Genomic DNA, 18,114 nt, shown 5'->3' with positions numbered 1-18,114 from the left:
AGAGTATTGCTGTGGTGCTGCAAGGCTTCAATTTTTATTGACCAGTGACCACAAACACAGCAATTTCCAGCAGCAGCACAGTCAGTGTTTAAAGTTCACCGGGGCTATAGTTTCCCCGGCCATAAAAATAATTTATATCTATGTGAATACCATTGGCGTTTTTTTCCCCTCAGTTTAACACAGGAAGCCAGGGCAGGCGCAAGGTGCCTCCTGCCTGTGTGGGTGCAGCTGGGAAGGGGCAGCCGGGGTGGAGATGGGGATGGGATAGTGGGTGGTGGTGTGTAGGTGCTGGCTGTGCTGTTGCTCCCACGGGTGGCAGTGGGCTGCTGCCTCGCCCCTCGCATCCTTCCGACGTCTGCTGCCTGCAGGCTTTAATTGCATGCCACTACTGTCAAATCATTGCTTTACAGAAAGGTGGGAAGTGCCTGTGTTTCGGCGCAGTGCGCTTCACCTCACAGTGTGACATAGGTGCTATGAGGTGCTGAGGGATCTGTGGCTTAGCTGGGGGGTGTATGTGTGTGTGTTGGCATTCAGAGTGCAACAGGTGGGGTCTGTTGCCAAAAGGAGGTGGGTCTGCTGTGTGTGTGGGTGCAGGTCGGGCTCCTGCTATATCAAACAGGTAGCTTTCCTGGGAGCACTTTGTTTGGGAAAGAACACTGAAGAGCTGAAGATTACAGGAACACTGCTGAGCAAAAAGCCTCAATCTGTGTGTGCCTCTTTGCTTAACATGGGAGCAATAATAATACCTTGTTCAGTAATACTTAAAAGAAGATTTTGTTCATTTTAAGCCATGTAAAGTTGTCCTGTTGACAACTAATACTTCGGACTTTAGCAGATAAGTTTATAAAACTTTAAATTCTCTTTCATTTCAGATCGCCTTTATTTTGCAATTCTCTGCCAGAAACCAAAGACTGGAGCTACAAACACCCATTATTTCTGCATAGATGATGAATTTGTATATGAGAAGTAAGTACAGACTTATTTTTTCCTGTTTTTTGCAGAAATAAATTAGTCAGAGCAACAGCAATGAGAAACCAGTCTAACTGACATTCTGTTTTTAAATGTAGCTGAGAGAAGCATACCATTCCCATTATAGAGCTAATTACACAAGTTTGGTCCTCTTAGACTTATCTGCCATGATGATTTGTGTGTCTTGGAATGGTTTCTTGACTGGCCATCAGGATTTCTTAAAAATCTTTTCAAAGCAGAAGCTTTCAATGTACCGTATGTTCTTTCAATGTACTGCAACACTGTATGTTCAGAAGTGTGCACTGGACTGCCGAACTGAAGGGGATGTCTTTGGTTGCTTAGGTATTAAGTAGCATGTCTAAACTTTCTAAAATAAGAGAAGAAAATGGCAAAATCAATTCAAGGCTTTATGAGTTGACAGTGGCTATATTATTTCCCCTGTAGTGAACAGTGTGTGCCTTTGTATGTGATCTGGAATGCTGCTAATTCTTTAAATATTTTTGACCAAGGGCATGCTTACTGTTTTTGAAAATACTAACCAATCTTTATTCTCTGTGTTCACTTTTCTATAGCAATATTAGTTGCCTTCTTTTGAAGTAAAGCTTTTGATTTGCTCTTAAAATAGCGTTTCTAAGCTGGTGCCACAAAGTGATAGAGTAGTGAGAATTTTTCAGACCTTGAGGACTCCAGTTATTTTTTTTGAGTGGTGTTGTGTGGAAAACAAAGAAAAAAGTTTTAGTCACTGTTTAAAGATGACAAAAGTGTTTCCTCCAGCAAAATAGTATGTATGTAAGAAGGCATTTTTGGTTTTAGAACGATGCATATACATATATTGTGGGGAGTGTGGGAACGTATCTTGGCATACCCTGAGAGGACTGTGGGAACTGAGGGGGTACGTGTCTGCAGATACAAAAAGGCAAGTCACAAAGCAAGGATATCGGCAGCTGCGTCGACAAGATACGAGGAAGGAGCCTTGAGATATATCCAGAGATGTACCCTGGCAGGCAAACAATAGCGGAGGCACGCAGAGTCCATCAGCCAGTCGCTATGCAGGGCTAAGGGCACGTGAACAGCTCATGCTACAAGTAAATGGCCAATAACTTATTAACGGATGTGGGTGATTTTATTAGTTTTGGGGTATAAATATAACTGTATTGGAACAAATAAATGGCTTCTTGCTTGATCGTATTGTTTGTGTGCAGAGTCCATGATTGCATTCCCGCAATATTACTAGTAATTACTTTGTACATCTGATAGAAAAAAAGACATTTGCAGATGTCATGTACAGTTTTTCCCCTTTCTCCTACCAGCTTCTATGCAGACTTTGGACCACTCAATCTGGCAATGGTCTACAGATACTGCTGCAAGCTAAATAAGAAATTAAAGGTAACACTTTTTGTTTTTTTAATTCAATAATCTTGCCTTCCTAAAGAACAAAACAAATAATCCAAAAGTTTTTTTTGTTCAGATGGGTTCCTAATCCAGCTAAGTTTTGAATATAAATACTAAATTTTATCAAGGTGAATTTAGGGAGGAGGATGATCAGAAGGCAAACCTCACTTACTTGTAAGATGCAGAAGATGCACCACTGTGGCAGTAACTGCTGTTAAGCTCCTAAACGCTAAATGGGTACAGACTTCTTTAAATGAAAAGCTCCCCTCCTGGAATTCAGTCTTCTTGTCAATCTGCCAGTATTGAGGGAGCTTGAGGATGCAATGCAACCTGGTTTTATTTGAGATGGATTTTGTTTGACTTGGGCTTTGCCTCTGGTCCTGACGTGTCTTTGATTAAGATGCAACATTTGAGCTCTGATAGTGTTTATGGCATTGTCTTGAAGGAGACTGCCTTGCTTCTACTGCAGATTATTTTCTCTGAGGGCTGCTCAGTAATTTTCAGGATTGAGGTCTTAATAGGGCGTAGTGTCTTTTAAAACAGAGAGTTCCTATATTAATTAACATGAACGACTTGAAGTTAGTTGACCTCTAACAGATGTTGGAGTATAGAACCTGTTAGGCAGATAGAAAAGCTTATTAGCATCAACGTGAATCACAGTTTGCCTCTTCAAAACTGCTTAGATCTTGAAACTGCCACTGAACTGTGAAAATTGTGAAGTACGCAGAACATTATAGTTGAACAGAGACTTGTTTAATAGCATCTGAACAAGTAACATTGCTATTTAAATAGTGACATTTTATTATAGCTTAGTAATTGATCAAAGTATACAGTTTGAAGCACATCAGAATTTGTTTCATGGGCCAGTTAGGACACAGTTTGTAAATATCCTTCCTATTGGCAATGCCATTCTAAGGTAACTGGAGAAACTATATGCCAAGCTGAGATGAAATTTTAAAAAGATATTTGTGATAAACTTCAGGAATATTTTCAAAAAAATTTAGTCTAAGCATATATTTTCCTATGGTTCTGATCCTTAGAAATAACTACTAGTTCATTTATCTAGAGTCAGGTTTTCTCCAAAAAAGTCTAAATTCTGTTTTCAAAACGATTGCAACTTCAACATGCCTGTGATGTTTTTGAGAATGCCACTTTGTATTTACTTCTTGTAAATGCATATCTGTTACACAGGGCTCAAAATCAGAAATAGTAAATGCAATCAAGGAGAAAAAGAAATAGTACTGTAATTTGTATCAAAAATTATTTCCTACACTGCAAAGAATACTGGAACAACCTAGGTAGGGATGCAATAGAGTCTTCCAAAGCTTTTGAGGGTCTAGTTGACAGTATCCTTGGTCCTCTTGAGTATGGGTGGCTAAAAGCAGGTGGACATACCCTTGCACTCCTCTAATTTTATGAAAGAAGGCATAAAAAGTTTAAAATGCAAAATCATATTCTTCTTCATTTCTTGATACAGTCATTTTCATTGATAAGGAAGAATATAATACATTATACTGGCTTTGATAAGAAAAAACAAGCAAATGCTGCCTTCCTCATAGGCTCCTACGCAGTGAGTATTTAAAATTTTGCATTACATCAACTTGCTAAATGTGTTCATTTTTTCATACTCAATTTTTAAAACAGCAAGATAAACAATTATTTTGTCTTGAATAATATTCCTACCAGTGTATTTTATAGTTTGGTATCACATACTAAGTTTTTAAAGTGTAGCAAGTATGTGAATGGAGTTGTATGGTTTGGATTTTTTTCCTTCTCTACTGCAATGTCTGCTCCTAAGAGTACCACTGACAAAAAAAATCTTTATGAATATTTTAATTTAGAAAAAATGAATGCTTCTTGGTGTTTTTCCTTTCTCCCATCCACACGTACTCTCTTTTTTAAAATAGAGAAATAATATCTCGGGCTAAGTACAGTACATAATTTCTCATTGCATGCACATTTAAATATACATTTTCTTCCCCAGCTACTGCTTTTCTAATGTAATGTGATCTTTTCAGTTAACCTAGGAGAATGAGTGAGATCATGTGGTAGGCTTAGAGCTAGTATAGAGCCTGAGAATATACCAAGTGGCTGAAAATTTACTGAGTCAGGTTCTTGACTGCAGAGGGGAAAATGACTTTAAATCACAGCTGCATTTAAAGATTCAGTGTTTGTAACACAAAAGTGTAGTCAAGGAATAAAATGCTGAATGCTTCAGAATGAAAGATGTGATGTACCTGTACAAGTCTGCTTGGACTTGTAACACACCTTTATTGTAACTATCTCATTTACTGAGTAATAAAAATAAGTGAGAACCTATGCATTCTTTGATGCTGGAGATTTGAGGGGTTAGAGTTCATGTAGCCTTAGGTCATTCCTATTTATTAGCTGCAAGTACTGTACTTGCTGTTAAGCTGGCAGTCTCCTTTGCTGCCTCTCAACATCATGCAGGAGGTCCGTTTCCTGCTCCCCAGGGTTCTTCTGTTGTCTGTTTTCTACAGTACTTATTATAAATTAAGAACTAGATTTCAAAATGTGTCACTCTTGGTATTTGAAACGCAAATGCCTAGGAATGTTGCTGTTGACCTTTGCATTCTTAAACCACATGGAAACTGGCAACATGAGTTACCAAACTTGTGTTCAGTTAAGGCATTATGTTGACAAAACAGCCGCAGCTTTTAGGAAAACTACTTCTTCCTAGGGGCTTGATTATAATGGAGGCCCAGAAAGCAAGAAGGGACTGGATTCAGTTATCAGCCATTATTTGGAAGAAAGTGGGTTTTGTTTTTCCCTAAGCTTTTGTTCTGAATATGTATAGTAGTATTGTGCAGCACAGCAGCACAGCAGCTGACATTTTGAGCAGAATCCACAGTATGGAAAATTAACTAATGTCAAAACAAACCGATACGAAAATACTGTTGTTGACTCTTTAAAAGTATACAAAAAACCTAACACAAATCTTCTTTCTGATCATGCAGTAGTCTTGCCATGCTGCAATAATAAATGTGCACGGGAAGGGGAGTGCTTGAACAAGCTTGAATAAAGCTCTAAGATTAACATGTACAGGTCGAGTAATTAAAAATGGAGTCTGTTGGAGCGAGGAGTAGACAGTTTTTTTCCTTCAGAGAACAACAGTGAAGGGGGTGGGAGTTGCAGGGTACAGAAAGGATGCCAACACAGATCCAACTGGAGTACGACACTTGACTAGCCAGTGCATGTGGGAGGGCTAGTTGCAGACAGCTGGTATATGGCAGAAAGAGGCTAGTCAAAATCGTTGGTAATTTTCAGAGTTCAGACACTTGTGCTTAGGTTCTGCATTGCACAGGTTTCTGCACTTTCCCTTAAAGTCCCATGGCAAAGTGAAGCGCTGTATGAGCATCAGTCCCCTCCTTGAATGGGGGGGTGTCTGTCTTGTGTATTCACAAGTCCTAGATGGTGAGGTAGCTCTGGCTGGATACTGATTTTCTTTCCAGTGCAACAGACTGTGGCTTTGGTATGGCTGTGGCTTTGGTATTGCTTTTTCTATTAAGTAGGGTACAGTTTCTTCCCAGATTCATGTGGAAGGGATTCCAGTGAAGGAAGATCACAGAAGAAGGACTGTGCCCCTGAGGCTTACTTTTTTCGCTGGCGCCTGTTGATGGTCTTTCATGAAGAGGCAGGCTTAATTACAGCAATCACTGCTGAAGTGTTCAAACATGCACATCCCAAATTTCTTCTTTCTGCAGGGAGAATTGGATTGTTCTCTGTGGGGCAAGCAAAGGTATAGGATCTGTGCAGAATGGATGATAAAGATATGTCTGTAAGCATATTTCCTGATTGAAAGGAAATATGTTGAGGCCTTCTTTATTACATAGGCTTAAGCATCCACCCACTCTTCAGAGCGTTTTGCTTTTTGATAAAGGAGGATCCATCTAGCTATTGGTCAAAACTGTCATAAGCTTTTCTGTAATTTAAGTTAATCAGACTGTGTTGGTAATGCTCTTTGCTGCTTGAACTGTGTATCATAGTTTAATTTCTGATCCCTTACAGTGTAAGTGGTAGGTTGCCACTGCATTTTGTTTTCTGTGGCTTGAATGTATTTTCTTGTTTGATTTTGGGTTTTTAGCTTCGTGGTGGGTTCCCATTTCAACAGCTTACCTTAGGGTGAGGAACTGCATGGCAGAACATTGGAGGAGTTCAGGTGGGAAGAGCAAGGAAGTAGAAAAGTTCAGAGTTAGTCATTAAAACAGTGCTTGTCTGTGTGTGTTGTAAGGCATTTGATAACTTAGAATAGTTTTGGGTGATGCAGGTGTTTTAAGTCACTTTTTGGGAATAACAGGCTGCAAGGTTTTCAGGAATAGCACAGACACAGTAAGTGTGAGTGCTTTCTGTTTTTTTTTTTTGTTTTTTTGTTTTTTTTTAAACAGTCACATTTTAACACATAACTACATTTCACTGTTACGAACTGTATATAACTAGTTCTCTGGAACTTATATGTCATCATAAACATTAATTTTTATGCTAGCAACTTCTGAGCCTGTCATTTTAACAGTTTGTTGACCTTAAATCTGTATTTTTAAACAGAATATTATTTAACTTCTGCTTAAAGGAATTTGGATAAATGAACATGATTTATCATTCAACATCTTTTGTTGAAATATGTATGTATGTGTATATATATATATCGTGTGGGGATATGCTCATTTTGACTACAATCGACTACTAAGGCAATTTTGAAAGTCTTCATTACCTGTGGTGAAGTGTAAGGGCAGCTGTTAGTGTTCTGGTTTACAAGCAAAGTCTGTTCCCCGTCTTTTCTTCACAGATGGTGTGTTTTAATGTCCCTCCCCTCCCCTTCATCTAACTTGTCTTTCTTTCCTCTTTAGTGGAGATAGTTTCTGAACTCTCCAGGCTACGCACTTCTTTCTCCCCCCTCCCGCATCTGCTGCTTCCTTCCAGGTGTACTTTGATGTGACAGCACAGCCTAACTCAAGCTACAGGGCTCTTCAGTATAACATGGCCTTAAAAGTGAAGAACAAAGTTTTCAAATATGTTGTTATATATGTAGTTTTAGACTAAAATATGAATTTTTAGAGTAAAACTTAACAGTTTAGATCTTAATCTCTTTATTTTTCGTCTTCCATCTATTTTAATTCTGTATTTTGTTTCATTTTTACAGATGATATACTGCATAATGGGAATAATAGTCTTCTGTGTAGATCAGCATAAATTTGGCATGTCCAGCCACAGAAAGGGTAGCTAGAATTCAGTGTGTTGGGGTTGAATGTTTACACTTTGTATGGGTGGAAGGGGTGAGGGGAAAGAAGGAGGGGGAGGAACCCTTTGTTCTTTACCTTTTAAAGAAAAATTGCTTTTCCTTGGAAGCTATCTGCACTGTTCAGGCCTTGCCACTCTACCAAAGCAGCAGTGATCTTCTGAGTTGATCTCTACAGTGGCTTCTCTTGATTTTCGCCAGGACTTGGCTGTGGGTGAGGAAAGTCTGCTTCTCCCATCTTTGCTCCTTCTATATTAAGAAAGAAAATGTACCCTCTGTGCCCTGTCCACCCAATTCCTAAGTTCCCCCCTCTCCCCTTGGCTGCATTAACTTAGTGTTTTTTTTCTCAGGCCTGGCACTAATTATGTACTTGGAGGGTGACCCTCCGAGGGTACCGCCCCATGAACTGCTGTAATTCAGGTCATCTTCTCCAGGACTCATCTCTGTACTTTGTCTATTTTCTCATCTTCTTTCTTCAGGGTAAGCAGTGTTTCCTTCATCCATTTTGATCCGTAGTACTGTTTTTTTTGCCTTTTCAATTTGTTAGTGTCCTTCCTAGCTGTGGCCTAATGCTGTGTAGAAGCTGGAGGTTGCTGAAGCGATTAGCACTCGTCTTGTGTGATGTTGAACTGCTCTGTTCTTACTGTGGCATTTGCAGAATTATCTCTGGCTGAGCTGTGGGAAAGGAGGCAAACACGTTTTGTTTAGTGGCCCAGCTGAGTGGTGGTAAATGGGTAACTATGGCAGCGCTCAGATTACAGGTGGGTAAACTGTGTTTGCCCTCAGCTGCATTTTGGTGAGAGCTGCTTGTGCCTGACAAGCGAGTGCCAGAGATGATATGGGCAAAGTACTGGCCTTTCATTTTAAGCAAAAGTTGCCTCAAGTCTTTTTGGCTTTCTCTGTGTTTGTGTCCTGTAAAAAGCTGCCTTCTCTGAATTGTATTTGGAAATCATGATTAGCCTTCATGACAGCAGCTTCTCCTGCTGTTTATGCTAGGTTGTTCCTTATTATGTTCTTACCAGACTGTTTGGCTCCACAGGAGAAGGAGGGTTGCTCTTTGGGGGTCCCTCACTATAGTACTAGCTTGCTTTCTTAGCTGTCGTGAAGTACTGATGTGCCCAGCCCAGACATTTCCCAGCTAATAGGGTTTTCTGTACCTCTCCTCCTCTGTTTAAAAGGTATTTGGAAGGCTTTTTGCTTTTGTTTATGATGAACAAAGGGAGTTGCCAGAGACAGGCAGTTATTCCCTCTCTGCCACTTTTATCCACTTAATGACTGTGTTTCTGCTAATGAAGGGACTGTAGGCCACGTGCACATTTCCTCAGTACACTACAAATCCATACAGGAAGCTTCTGATTCTAGTATAGTTCTGTTTTCATTTTGCTGTGTTTAACTTTTTCTTCTAAGCAATATTGCTAGAAAATCTAATGTAGTAACAGACTAGTATACCCAGTGGAGGTTTTAGTGAAATCAAATATTTAATACTTTTAAGTTATAGTAAATTATGCATATGTATGAGCTAGTGTTTGAGTCTGGTCACACACCAGTAGTTATTTTTACTTGTTTAGAATGAGTAAGTTGTGATTATTTCCAGTTTAGAACAGTTCAAGCTATTTTGGGTGAATTGACATTTTTGGAACATGGTTGTATCACGTGAAATTTGCTTGTAAGCAGTTTAAAATGAATCATCTCATTATTTTCTTGCTTTTAAGTTAATATGGTTGGTAATATGTGTGATTTAGGTAGCAACCTTAGGTAGATTTTGTAGTTAAGGGTGAGCAGGTGGATGAACTTCATTACACTAAGCACATCATAGACGTGAATTTAAAATGCTATTTACAGACTTGAGATGACACGATTTCTAATGGTAAAGCATATTTAAATGTCTTATTTAATTTCCCTGAAAAAGCAATGTCATAGATTATTAGCAAACATGTTTTGTCTCGCAGGCAGCATTACTATATCACTTGGCAATCCTGTGTATTGAAGATTAAGATGCTTTTTTCAGCAAGAACCTCTTTTCCTTTTCTACCAGGAATACTTTTAATCCTATTTTGAATACCATTTTCATGGTTGTAATGCTGATCTAGGAAACCTTTGTTTGAAAAATAGGGCTGGTTTGAAAACACTAATATGAATCAGACAATAACATAGCTTGCTAAAAGAACTTTCATTCTATGGTTGATTTTAAATGCTCATAAATAAAGACTGGGTCGCCTAGTCCTGCAAGCCTTTCTATTTCATTCAGTGAACATTATAGTAGCTGTTTGACTTCACAGTGATATTGGCAGGAGCAGTGCTTGAGTGCACCTTTCCCAGTACTCAGTGCTTGGATGGTTCTTGTACATTCACAGAGCTGCCTGCAGTTCCTAATTAGAAACAGATGTCCTAAATGAAAAGGATGGTTAGAGCAATGTTAATGGTTCAACTGCTAATCGCAAATATCTGGCTGTATTTTGAACTTCAGTAGGATTTTTTTTGTATGCATAAAGAAAGCAAATTTTTGGTACACAAGTGATTAAACAGTATGATAAAACGATACGTTATTTTGGCTTGAAGGATGTCAGTTCCTTATAGTAACAATTTTCCTGGAAGGTACTTAAGATCTGTAGAGGATTTTAAAGTTTTTCTGTGTGTATTTGTGTGTGTATGTGTGTGTGTGTGTGTGTGTGTGTATGTAGATGCACCTGCACTTGCATATCATTGTAGGAATATTTTAAAACTTATCCAACTCTACTTGTGGATGATTTATTTCAGGTCTGCTGAATTTTTCTAAGTTTTTTTAAAAAGCTGCTTCTTTTTTTTCATATTTGCCTGACTTGCAGGAAAGGAGCCACTTGGGAAATGAATGTAAAATTCTAATAGACTTTTCTCTATTTGTATATACAAGAATGGACAAAAGCTATCCCAGAAAATGCTTGCTTCTGCTAAATAACAGTTAATATCATTGCTTGAAATTTATTTTAGTATTTTTTTATCTTTTTAATAGTACTTCTTGTTGGTTACATTGTTGGCATTAACCTAGAATTATTTGGTTTGGAAAAGACCTTTAAGATCTTTGATTCCAACCATAGACCTAATACTGCCAAGTCTACCACTAAACCATGTCCCTAATTGCCACATCTACTTGTTTTTAAAACTTAAACTTTATAAATGTAAGAAAACAACTTTATTTGTGAAAGTTTCTGTCATCTTAGAAAGCACAGCAGAAACGTAACTCCTCATTAGCATCTGGACAAGCTGGTTTCCGCTGTGGTATATTTTGATTTCTGGAGGCTATATCTTTTCCCATTTCCCCTCCTTCCCCCAGTACACACCTTGTGAATTTACAAATATATGTTTGTTTTGCTATTCATTAGATCAACATTTCCATTCTCTTATTTTCTGAGACTTCAGTTCTGCTTACTGCCTTAGAATGACTTCTTTTTTTCAGCACTTCTGTCTACCACAGGTCTTTCTGATCACTTACTTTCTGTCATTTACTGGCTTTCTTTAGTCCTTTGTTCACCCACATCATTCCATTGAAATTGTTTGTCTTGAAGGCTTTAGTGGCCTTATCCTGGTCAGAAACAGTATTATATACAGTTATATATAGCTGTGTTTATGTAACCGTATTGCAGTTTCACTTTGTGTTGGGAGTATGTTTTTGAAGTGAATCTTCCTTTAACACTGCTCACCGCATTTGGATTCACTTCATGGAGCAGTCTAGGGGCAATCCCAACAGGTAATGGGTGTTCAGACCACAGGACCAGACTAGGACTAGCTGTTAAGGTTAAAAGCTGCTGAAGTGTATAATGCAGATGTCGTATCTTCTGTGCTGGCTCTCAGTCTACAGATGGATTTCTGCTGATGCACAATAATTCTTAATGCAGATGTGGCCTCTGCTGCCTTGACATCTGTTGCTTCCCTGGGTTTTGCTGCTCTATCCCTCAGTCTTTTAGTCTTACCTGTTTCCATGTCTAGAATTTGGTTCACCCACAACCTGAACACAGGCTCACCCATATTCAGCCTCTATCCAGCCTTGCTGGCATCCCAGATTTCCAGCTGGGTGCTCTCTTATGGTCTTAAGCTGTGACAGATACTGATGATCTTATCTCCACTTTGACTGAGAGTTTCTTGTGTTGTATTACTGCCAGGATAGTTTCCTTGTGAAGTAAGTATCTGTTTATGGTCTTTCCTATTCCGTGCAGAGACTGAATGTCATTCTTCCCTTTTGAAGCACTCCACGCCATTGCACCTGTCCAGATATCCTCATACTAACCTGATTTTTTTTGTAAGCCACTTTTCACTGAGGACACCATCTGACCATTTCATCCGCTGCTGTCTCTGCAACTATTCACATGTCCTGCCTTTTGTGTGTAGTAGTGTCACAGCTGAAGTGAAGAGCAGGATCTCTATTTCAGAAAATTCTGAGAAATCCAACTTGAGGAGCTTCCTTCTTCAGTGAATATACCATATATTGCTTCTTTTGTACAAAAGTACTGCATATTTTTGCTTAGCACCTTGTCCACATTGAAAAATGCTACCTCCTTGCAGTGTGCTTTTTGTACATACCAAACAAGACGATGGACATTGGATTTTTTGTGTCAAAATTAGATTGGCTTTTTTAAGTGTCTTTGTACATAGCGAGTGTTCGTATAACTATGTTAAAGCAAGTCCATACACATATGCATGTATGTTAAAATGTTGTTTCTAGCAACTTCACTGGTAATGTAATTTCAAAAGCTTGATCTATGCTTCTGAACTAATGTGGTTGCAATATACTGTAATGTTATTTAGACTCATTTTAATACAACTTTTAATGTTATGGAAAAAATTGCCTCTTGCATCTGTTACACTTTCAAAAAAATGCTTCTGCATTGAACCTTGTTTTCTTAAAGAAGCTGATAAAAGCTCAGCTGAGACACAGGAGAAATCCTTGGCCTTTCTGAGCTACATGCACTTACAGGATTAGCTAGTATTAGCAGCATTTCTACTTGTTTGTTTTATATGTAGTACTCATATTACCCAGCCTTACAGCACTGAATCTCAAGTGTTTTCCAGGTTACTTATTTCTGGCTACAAACTCTCTTTCTGCTGTTTAATTACTGTCTGTTTGCTAATGCCATTTCATATATCTGGTTTGTAAGTTTTTCTAGGGCAGGGCTCTTTTTCTGATAAGCAAGCAGTGATAGATTTATATGGTTGCTAGCAATATGTGTTCACTTTGCTACAAGGCGCAAAGTATGATGGTATGAAACCACACAACCTGAAATTTCTTGGAACTTAACCTTTATATCCAGTTCAGGCAGTGAATATGCTTGCAGAATAGGAAGTGAGCTCTGGCATCTGAAGAGCAATGATATTTTGGGGGCTTTTTAAGTCTCTTTTCTATTCCAGGTGTATGCTTGCAAATATAAATGCAAAAGTCACGTACCCTTCCCCAGTAAAAGCACACACTCAAAACAGGCGGTTTTCATTACTTAACTAAACCACTTAAACAAGACTTTTTTTTTCCTTTGGTTTTGCTGATTGCACAGGAAGAATGCTCAGAAAATACTTACCATAGTAATCAAATCAGAGGAAAAATGAAAGAGGTCATCTCTTGCCATGTATGTTTTAGCTGTCTGTTAAGGATATGTTTTAAGCTGGGTTTGTTTGCTTGGTTGTTTCTAGCAACGTCTGTTCCACCTCCCATTCTCACCTCACAAGAACATGTGTATGTTTGTCTGTGTTTGTGTGTTTGTGGTGAGAGGATGTTGAAGGTATGTTAAGCCTTTTGTTCAAACTGACTTTGCAGCAGCATCGAAGAAATTTGAAAGGCAATGCTAACTTTTAAAAGAAAACAAATGTCAAAAGCAACAGGAAGCAAAAATGCCACTTAGATTTTTGAGGCATGTTTAATTAATACTCATTAGGATTCTTACTGTCAAAAAGCCTCTAAGGAAAAGGTCATTAATATAAGAGATGTAAATAATTTTACTGAACGTTAATGAAAAAAATAACTCTCTCTAGTGTGTTAAAGCTTAGTTAATGCAGTTTTAAAGAAAAAGTATTAACTTGAATTTACTGAATATTGATCTGTTAATGACAGCTTGTTATTAACAGTTGTTATGTCCTGGCCATGTTGGGGTTGGTGTTTGATGGTATTGGAAAACATGATTTGCATAAAAGAGGAGTTTTATGGTATTCTGTAAGAACACCTTAAGAGTTAAAGGCTATCCAAGAGAGATCAGGCATGTCATGATGGAAGACCGTATGGAATTTATCGTGAGTTGGTCCTTTGTGAATTTTTTTCTGAGTGTTTTTGACAGTAGAAAGTTTGATACGTAGTGCTTCAAGTATGTTACTTCATTCTGTTCTTAGGATTTTGTTTCTGAAGCTACAGTTCTGGGGTTTTTTTTTTCCTTTGTGGCATCTGGATTTAGTTACTGGGTGCTGTCTCATCAGTGCAAAGGAGGAAATACAGGATTTGGAATAATGCAAATGGCTTGCTGTAGGAAAATCAAAACATACATTACTGTTTTAATCTTGTCTGCTGAGTGTACACACTGTTTTATAGACCAGGTGATTCATAGTTTTGCTGATATCTCTATGGGTTTTTGTGTTTGGATTTACATTAATGTAAAAAAATCTACTAACTGGTCCAGCAGAGTTGCAGTAGAAACAGAAGAATTCAAAAGGACAGAATCTTTTTCATTGTAGCCTATAGGTGAACAACTCTGGCACAAATCTATAAATTTTGTTTAAAAATATGTATTCCTCTATGTTGACCAGTACTTTATATTGTTTATGTTAGTTTTATTCTTGCACACTTGCCTATGTTTGTTCTTATGCCACTCCTTCACAGAACTTCTGAGGTTTGTGATAATTAATTATACCTTCTGTAGTAAACAAGTGACTTGAAGTTATTGATATCAGTCTTAAAATATTTTTATTTTATTTTCTGTCTTTTTCCACAAAAATAGATAATATACCTGAGAGAATCCCCAGAAGACGTGTACAGGCTTATACTGGCTGGAAGCATTTCCTATCTTCCTTTCAGGTAAATAAAAAGTTGTTAGAACTTTCTGTACCTTGGTATTTTGAGGAATAATGTAACATTTAGCAGTGTTAATTTTTTGGGGGGTGGGTTTGCTGAAGTTTTAACATATGACACATTCACTGCCTGAGCTTTAATTGCAGAGTGCTGAACAGGGGTGTTAGCAGCTGGTGCTGAAAGTCTCTGGACAGAAGGTGAAGGAACCACACTGCTTTGTGTTCACTCTCATTGAGCTTTTTGATCTACATTGCTTCTCACTTGGCAGTCTGGTTTTACCCCACTAGTTGGTAGTTAAACGTATCAAAATATCTGTCATTCATCATGAATGGCTTGTCATACTTCTAGCACTCCATTTTTCCCACTTGTTGAATGCATGCAGCAACCCCCAAATTCTGTTTTTTGCATAAAGAATGCCAGCTAACCTCATATAATTTAGTGTACCTTTAAAGTACCTTTCTACCAATGAGGAAATGTGTAAAACCATTGGTTCATGGCTGCTTGACCCTGAGGGAATGTAATTCTATCTGTTTCAGTCCACAGACCTCTTTGTGGTATATGCTGTGCTGCTTAATGTAGCAAATAAAGTCAATCCATCGTGCAGAGGAACAACTTAATTTCCTCCAAACAAGAGTTTCTAAAAGTTGGACTAAACTAAATATGCAGAAAAGAATGTCCAGAAAACATTTAGGAGGCAAATTTACTGTCCAGCTAGGCAGCCCCCAACTTGTACTGGTGCCTGGGTTTGTTCCTCCCCAGTTGTAGAACTTTACACTTCTACTTGTTGAACCTCATAAGGCTTCTGTCAGCCTATTTGTCCAGCCTGTCAAGATTCCTCTGGATGGCAGCATGACCCTTTGGTGTATTAGACACTCCTCCCAGTTTTGTGTCACCAGCACACTTGCTGAGGGAACACTCTGCCCCATAAGGGAGATCATTATGAAGATGTTGAACAGGATAAAATGCAGTATTGACCCTTGGAGTACACTGCTAGTTCCTAGCCTGTCACTAGGCTTTGTGCCACTGACTGCCATCTTTTGGGCCCTGCCATTCGCCAGTTTTCAGTCCACCTGTCTGCTTAACCAGCCTAGACATCACTAGCTTGTCTATGAGCATCTTAAGGAAACAATGTCAAAGGCCTTACTGGCATTCAGATATCCACTGCTCTCCCCTCATTTACCAGGCCAGTCATTTAATTGTAGAAGTTTATCAAATTGGTCAAACGTGATTCTACCTTGATGAATCCATGCTGACTACTTCTTATGATTTTCTTGTCCTTAATATGCCTGGAAATGGTTTTCAAGATGAGCTGCTCCATCACCTCTCTGGAGTGACAAGACAATCCCATGGTGACATTTGCTTTCCTCCAGTCTTCAGGCATTTCTCCCAGTTGCCATGATCGATCAGAGGTCATTGAGAGCAGCCTTGCGGTCCCTCAGCAGTCATAGGTGCACCCCATCAGGGCCCGTGGACTGAGATGTGTCCAGTTTGCAGAAGTATTCTATGACCTCATCCTCTTCCACCAAGAGTATGTCTTCCTTACTGCAGGCTTTCCCTCTGGTTTCTAGGTCTTGCTAGTAAAGACTGAGGCAAGAAAACTCAGTACCTCAACATTTTCCATGTCCTTAGTAAAAAGGTCTCCTCTCTCATTGGGCAATGAGCCGATATCTTCCCCAGTGTTCCATTTGTTGCCTCTGTACTTAGAGGAGCCCTTCTTGTTTTCTTTGATATCCCTGGCCAGATTCAATTCCGTTTGGGCTTTAACTTTCTTAACTTCATCCCTGAATGCTCAGACAGTGTCTCTGTATTCCTCCCAGGTTACCTGTCCTTGTTTCCACTGTCTGTATGCTTCCTTTTTGTGTTTGTGGCCAGGAGTTCCTTGTTCATTCAAGCAGACCTCCTAGTGTTTTTGCCTGCTTTTGTATTTATTGGGATGCACTGCTCTTCAGCTTGAAGAGGGTGATCTTTGAATATTTACCGGCTTTCTTGGGCCCCTCTTCCCCTCAGGGTCTTATCCTGTGAGACTCTTCCAAGCAGATCTTTGAAGAGGACCAAGTCAGCTCTCCTGAAGTCCAGGGTTGTCAGTTTGCTTTTCACTATTCTCCCTTCCCTCAGGATCCTGAACTCCAAGTCAGGATCCTGAGAGCCAAGGGTGCCTTTGACTTTCACATCCCCAGTGAGCACCTCCTTTTTGGTGAGTATGAGGGTCAGCAGAGCCCTGTTCCTAATTGGCTTCTGTCTCACTTGGAGAAGGAAGTTGTTGAACAGTTCACTGCAGGAACCTCCTGGATTGCTTATGTCCTGCTGTGTTGTCCCTCCGACAGATAACTGGAGTGGATGAAGTTCCCCATGAGGACCAGGGCCTGTGAATGTGAGGCTGCTTCTATCTTTCTGTAGAGGGCCTGATCCACTCATTTTTCCTGATCAGGTCGCCTAACACACACTCACTACAATGTCACCTTTACCTGTCCTCTCTTTTACCTGAATGGGGTTCTGTTATTTCCTTCTCCTGCTGTTTTTTTTTTTCTTTTTTTCCCTCACCTTTCACACTGATTCGTTAGGAAGGAAAAGGATACAAACAAATTGTAGAGGCAGCCATCCAAGTTCTTCAGAAGTGCTTCCTCCTCTCAACTGAAATTTGAACATGATGTATTTTTTACTTTTTTTGAAACATTAATTATTCTCTGCTGATGAGAACTACATGGTCTCAAAAGAAGCTCTTCGGCTGAGACATGGTATTCTCTAATGTAGACTCGGTTTGAATTTATTTTTTGCATTAACAATATTATTCCTTTAGAATGCTTATTCTGCAGTGCTTAGGGGATCTTATAATGGCCATGTACTAAGAACATGTCTTTCTTGGATCAAGAATTTAAAAAATCCTAGTTGAAAGATGGGGTTTTAATGAAAACCAGTTTCTCCTCACATTTAAACATAAACTATTTTATGCGTCTTAAGGAAAATCTTTTAATATATCTACACAAATGTGTATCTCAACAATTCTATTAAGAAGACACTGTTCACATATACTTAGAATGCATGCATACAGCATCTTTTTATTTTAAATGGCATTTGAAGGATGCTACAATTTAACTTTTTTGAAAGTGTACTTCAGAAGAAAATGTTCTAAGTGTGTGTGTTAGAAAATGATACTAATTTAGGCATTTAGCTCTTGCCACAGGGAGTTGTTGTTGTCTGCTCTTTGTTGACATGAACACTGAAACGTGCCAGTTGATCCGAGGGCTGGAGCACCTCTCCCATGAGGACAGGCTGAAAGAGTTGGGGCTGTTCAGCCTGAAAAAGAGAAGGCTCCGGGGAGATCTTATAGCGGCCTCCCAGTACCTGAAGGGGCCTACAGGAAAGCTGGGGAGGGACTTTTTTACAAGGGCAGGAAGTGATAGAATAAGGGGTAATGGCTTTAAACTGGAAGAGGGTGGGTTTAGTTTAGATATTAGGAAGAAATTCTTTCCTGTGAGGGTGG

The 18,114-nt window shown here is 39.0% G+C and overlaps 1 protein-coding gene across 2 annotated transcripts in view; it reads left to right on the top strand.

The window, feature by feature from the left end:
• The first annotated feature begins 868 nt into the window (after nucleotides 1–868).
• The window catches only part of CDC14B (cell division cycle 14B), a 36,643-nt gene continuing 19,397 nt past the window's right edge, over nucleotides 869–18,114 (top strand). For both annotated transcript variants that reach the window (XM_029086501.1, XM_029086500.1), the window contains exons 1-4: nucleotides 869–966; nucleotides 2,280–2,355; nucleotides 3,839–3,931; nucleotides 14,563–14,639. In XM_029086501.1, coding sequence (XP_028942334.1) covers nucleotides 2,314–2,355; nucleotides 3,839–3,931; nucleotides 14,563–14,639 — 212 coding nt within the window. In that variant the 5' untranslated portion in view covers nucleotides 869–966; nucleotides 2,280–2,313. The remainder of the gene's footprint in view (nucleotides 967–2,279; nucleotides 2,356–3,838; nucleotides 3,932–14,562; nucleotides 14,640–18,114) is intronic.

The sequence above is a fragment of the Antrostomus carolinensis genome, unplaced genomic scaffold (assembly GCF_000700745.2).
Source record: "Antrostomus carolinensis isolate BGI_N321 unplaced genomic scaffold, ASM70074v2 scaffold18428, whole genome shotgun sequence".
NCBI classification, from domain to species: domain Eukaryota; kingdom Metazoa; phylum Chordata; class Aves; order Caprimulgiformes; family Caprimulgidae; genus Antrostomus; species Antrostomus carolinensis.
Note: the sequence above shows the minus strand (reverse complement) of the source record. Positions and strands in the feature narration are given on the sequence as shown.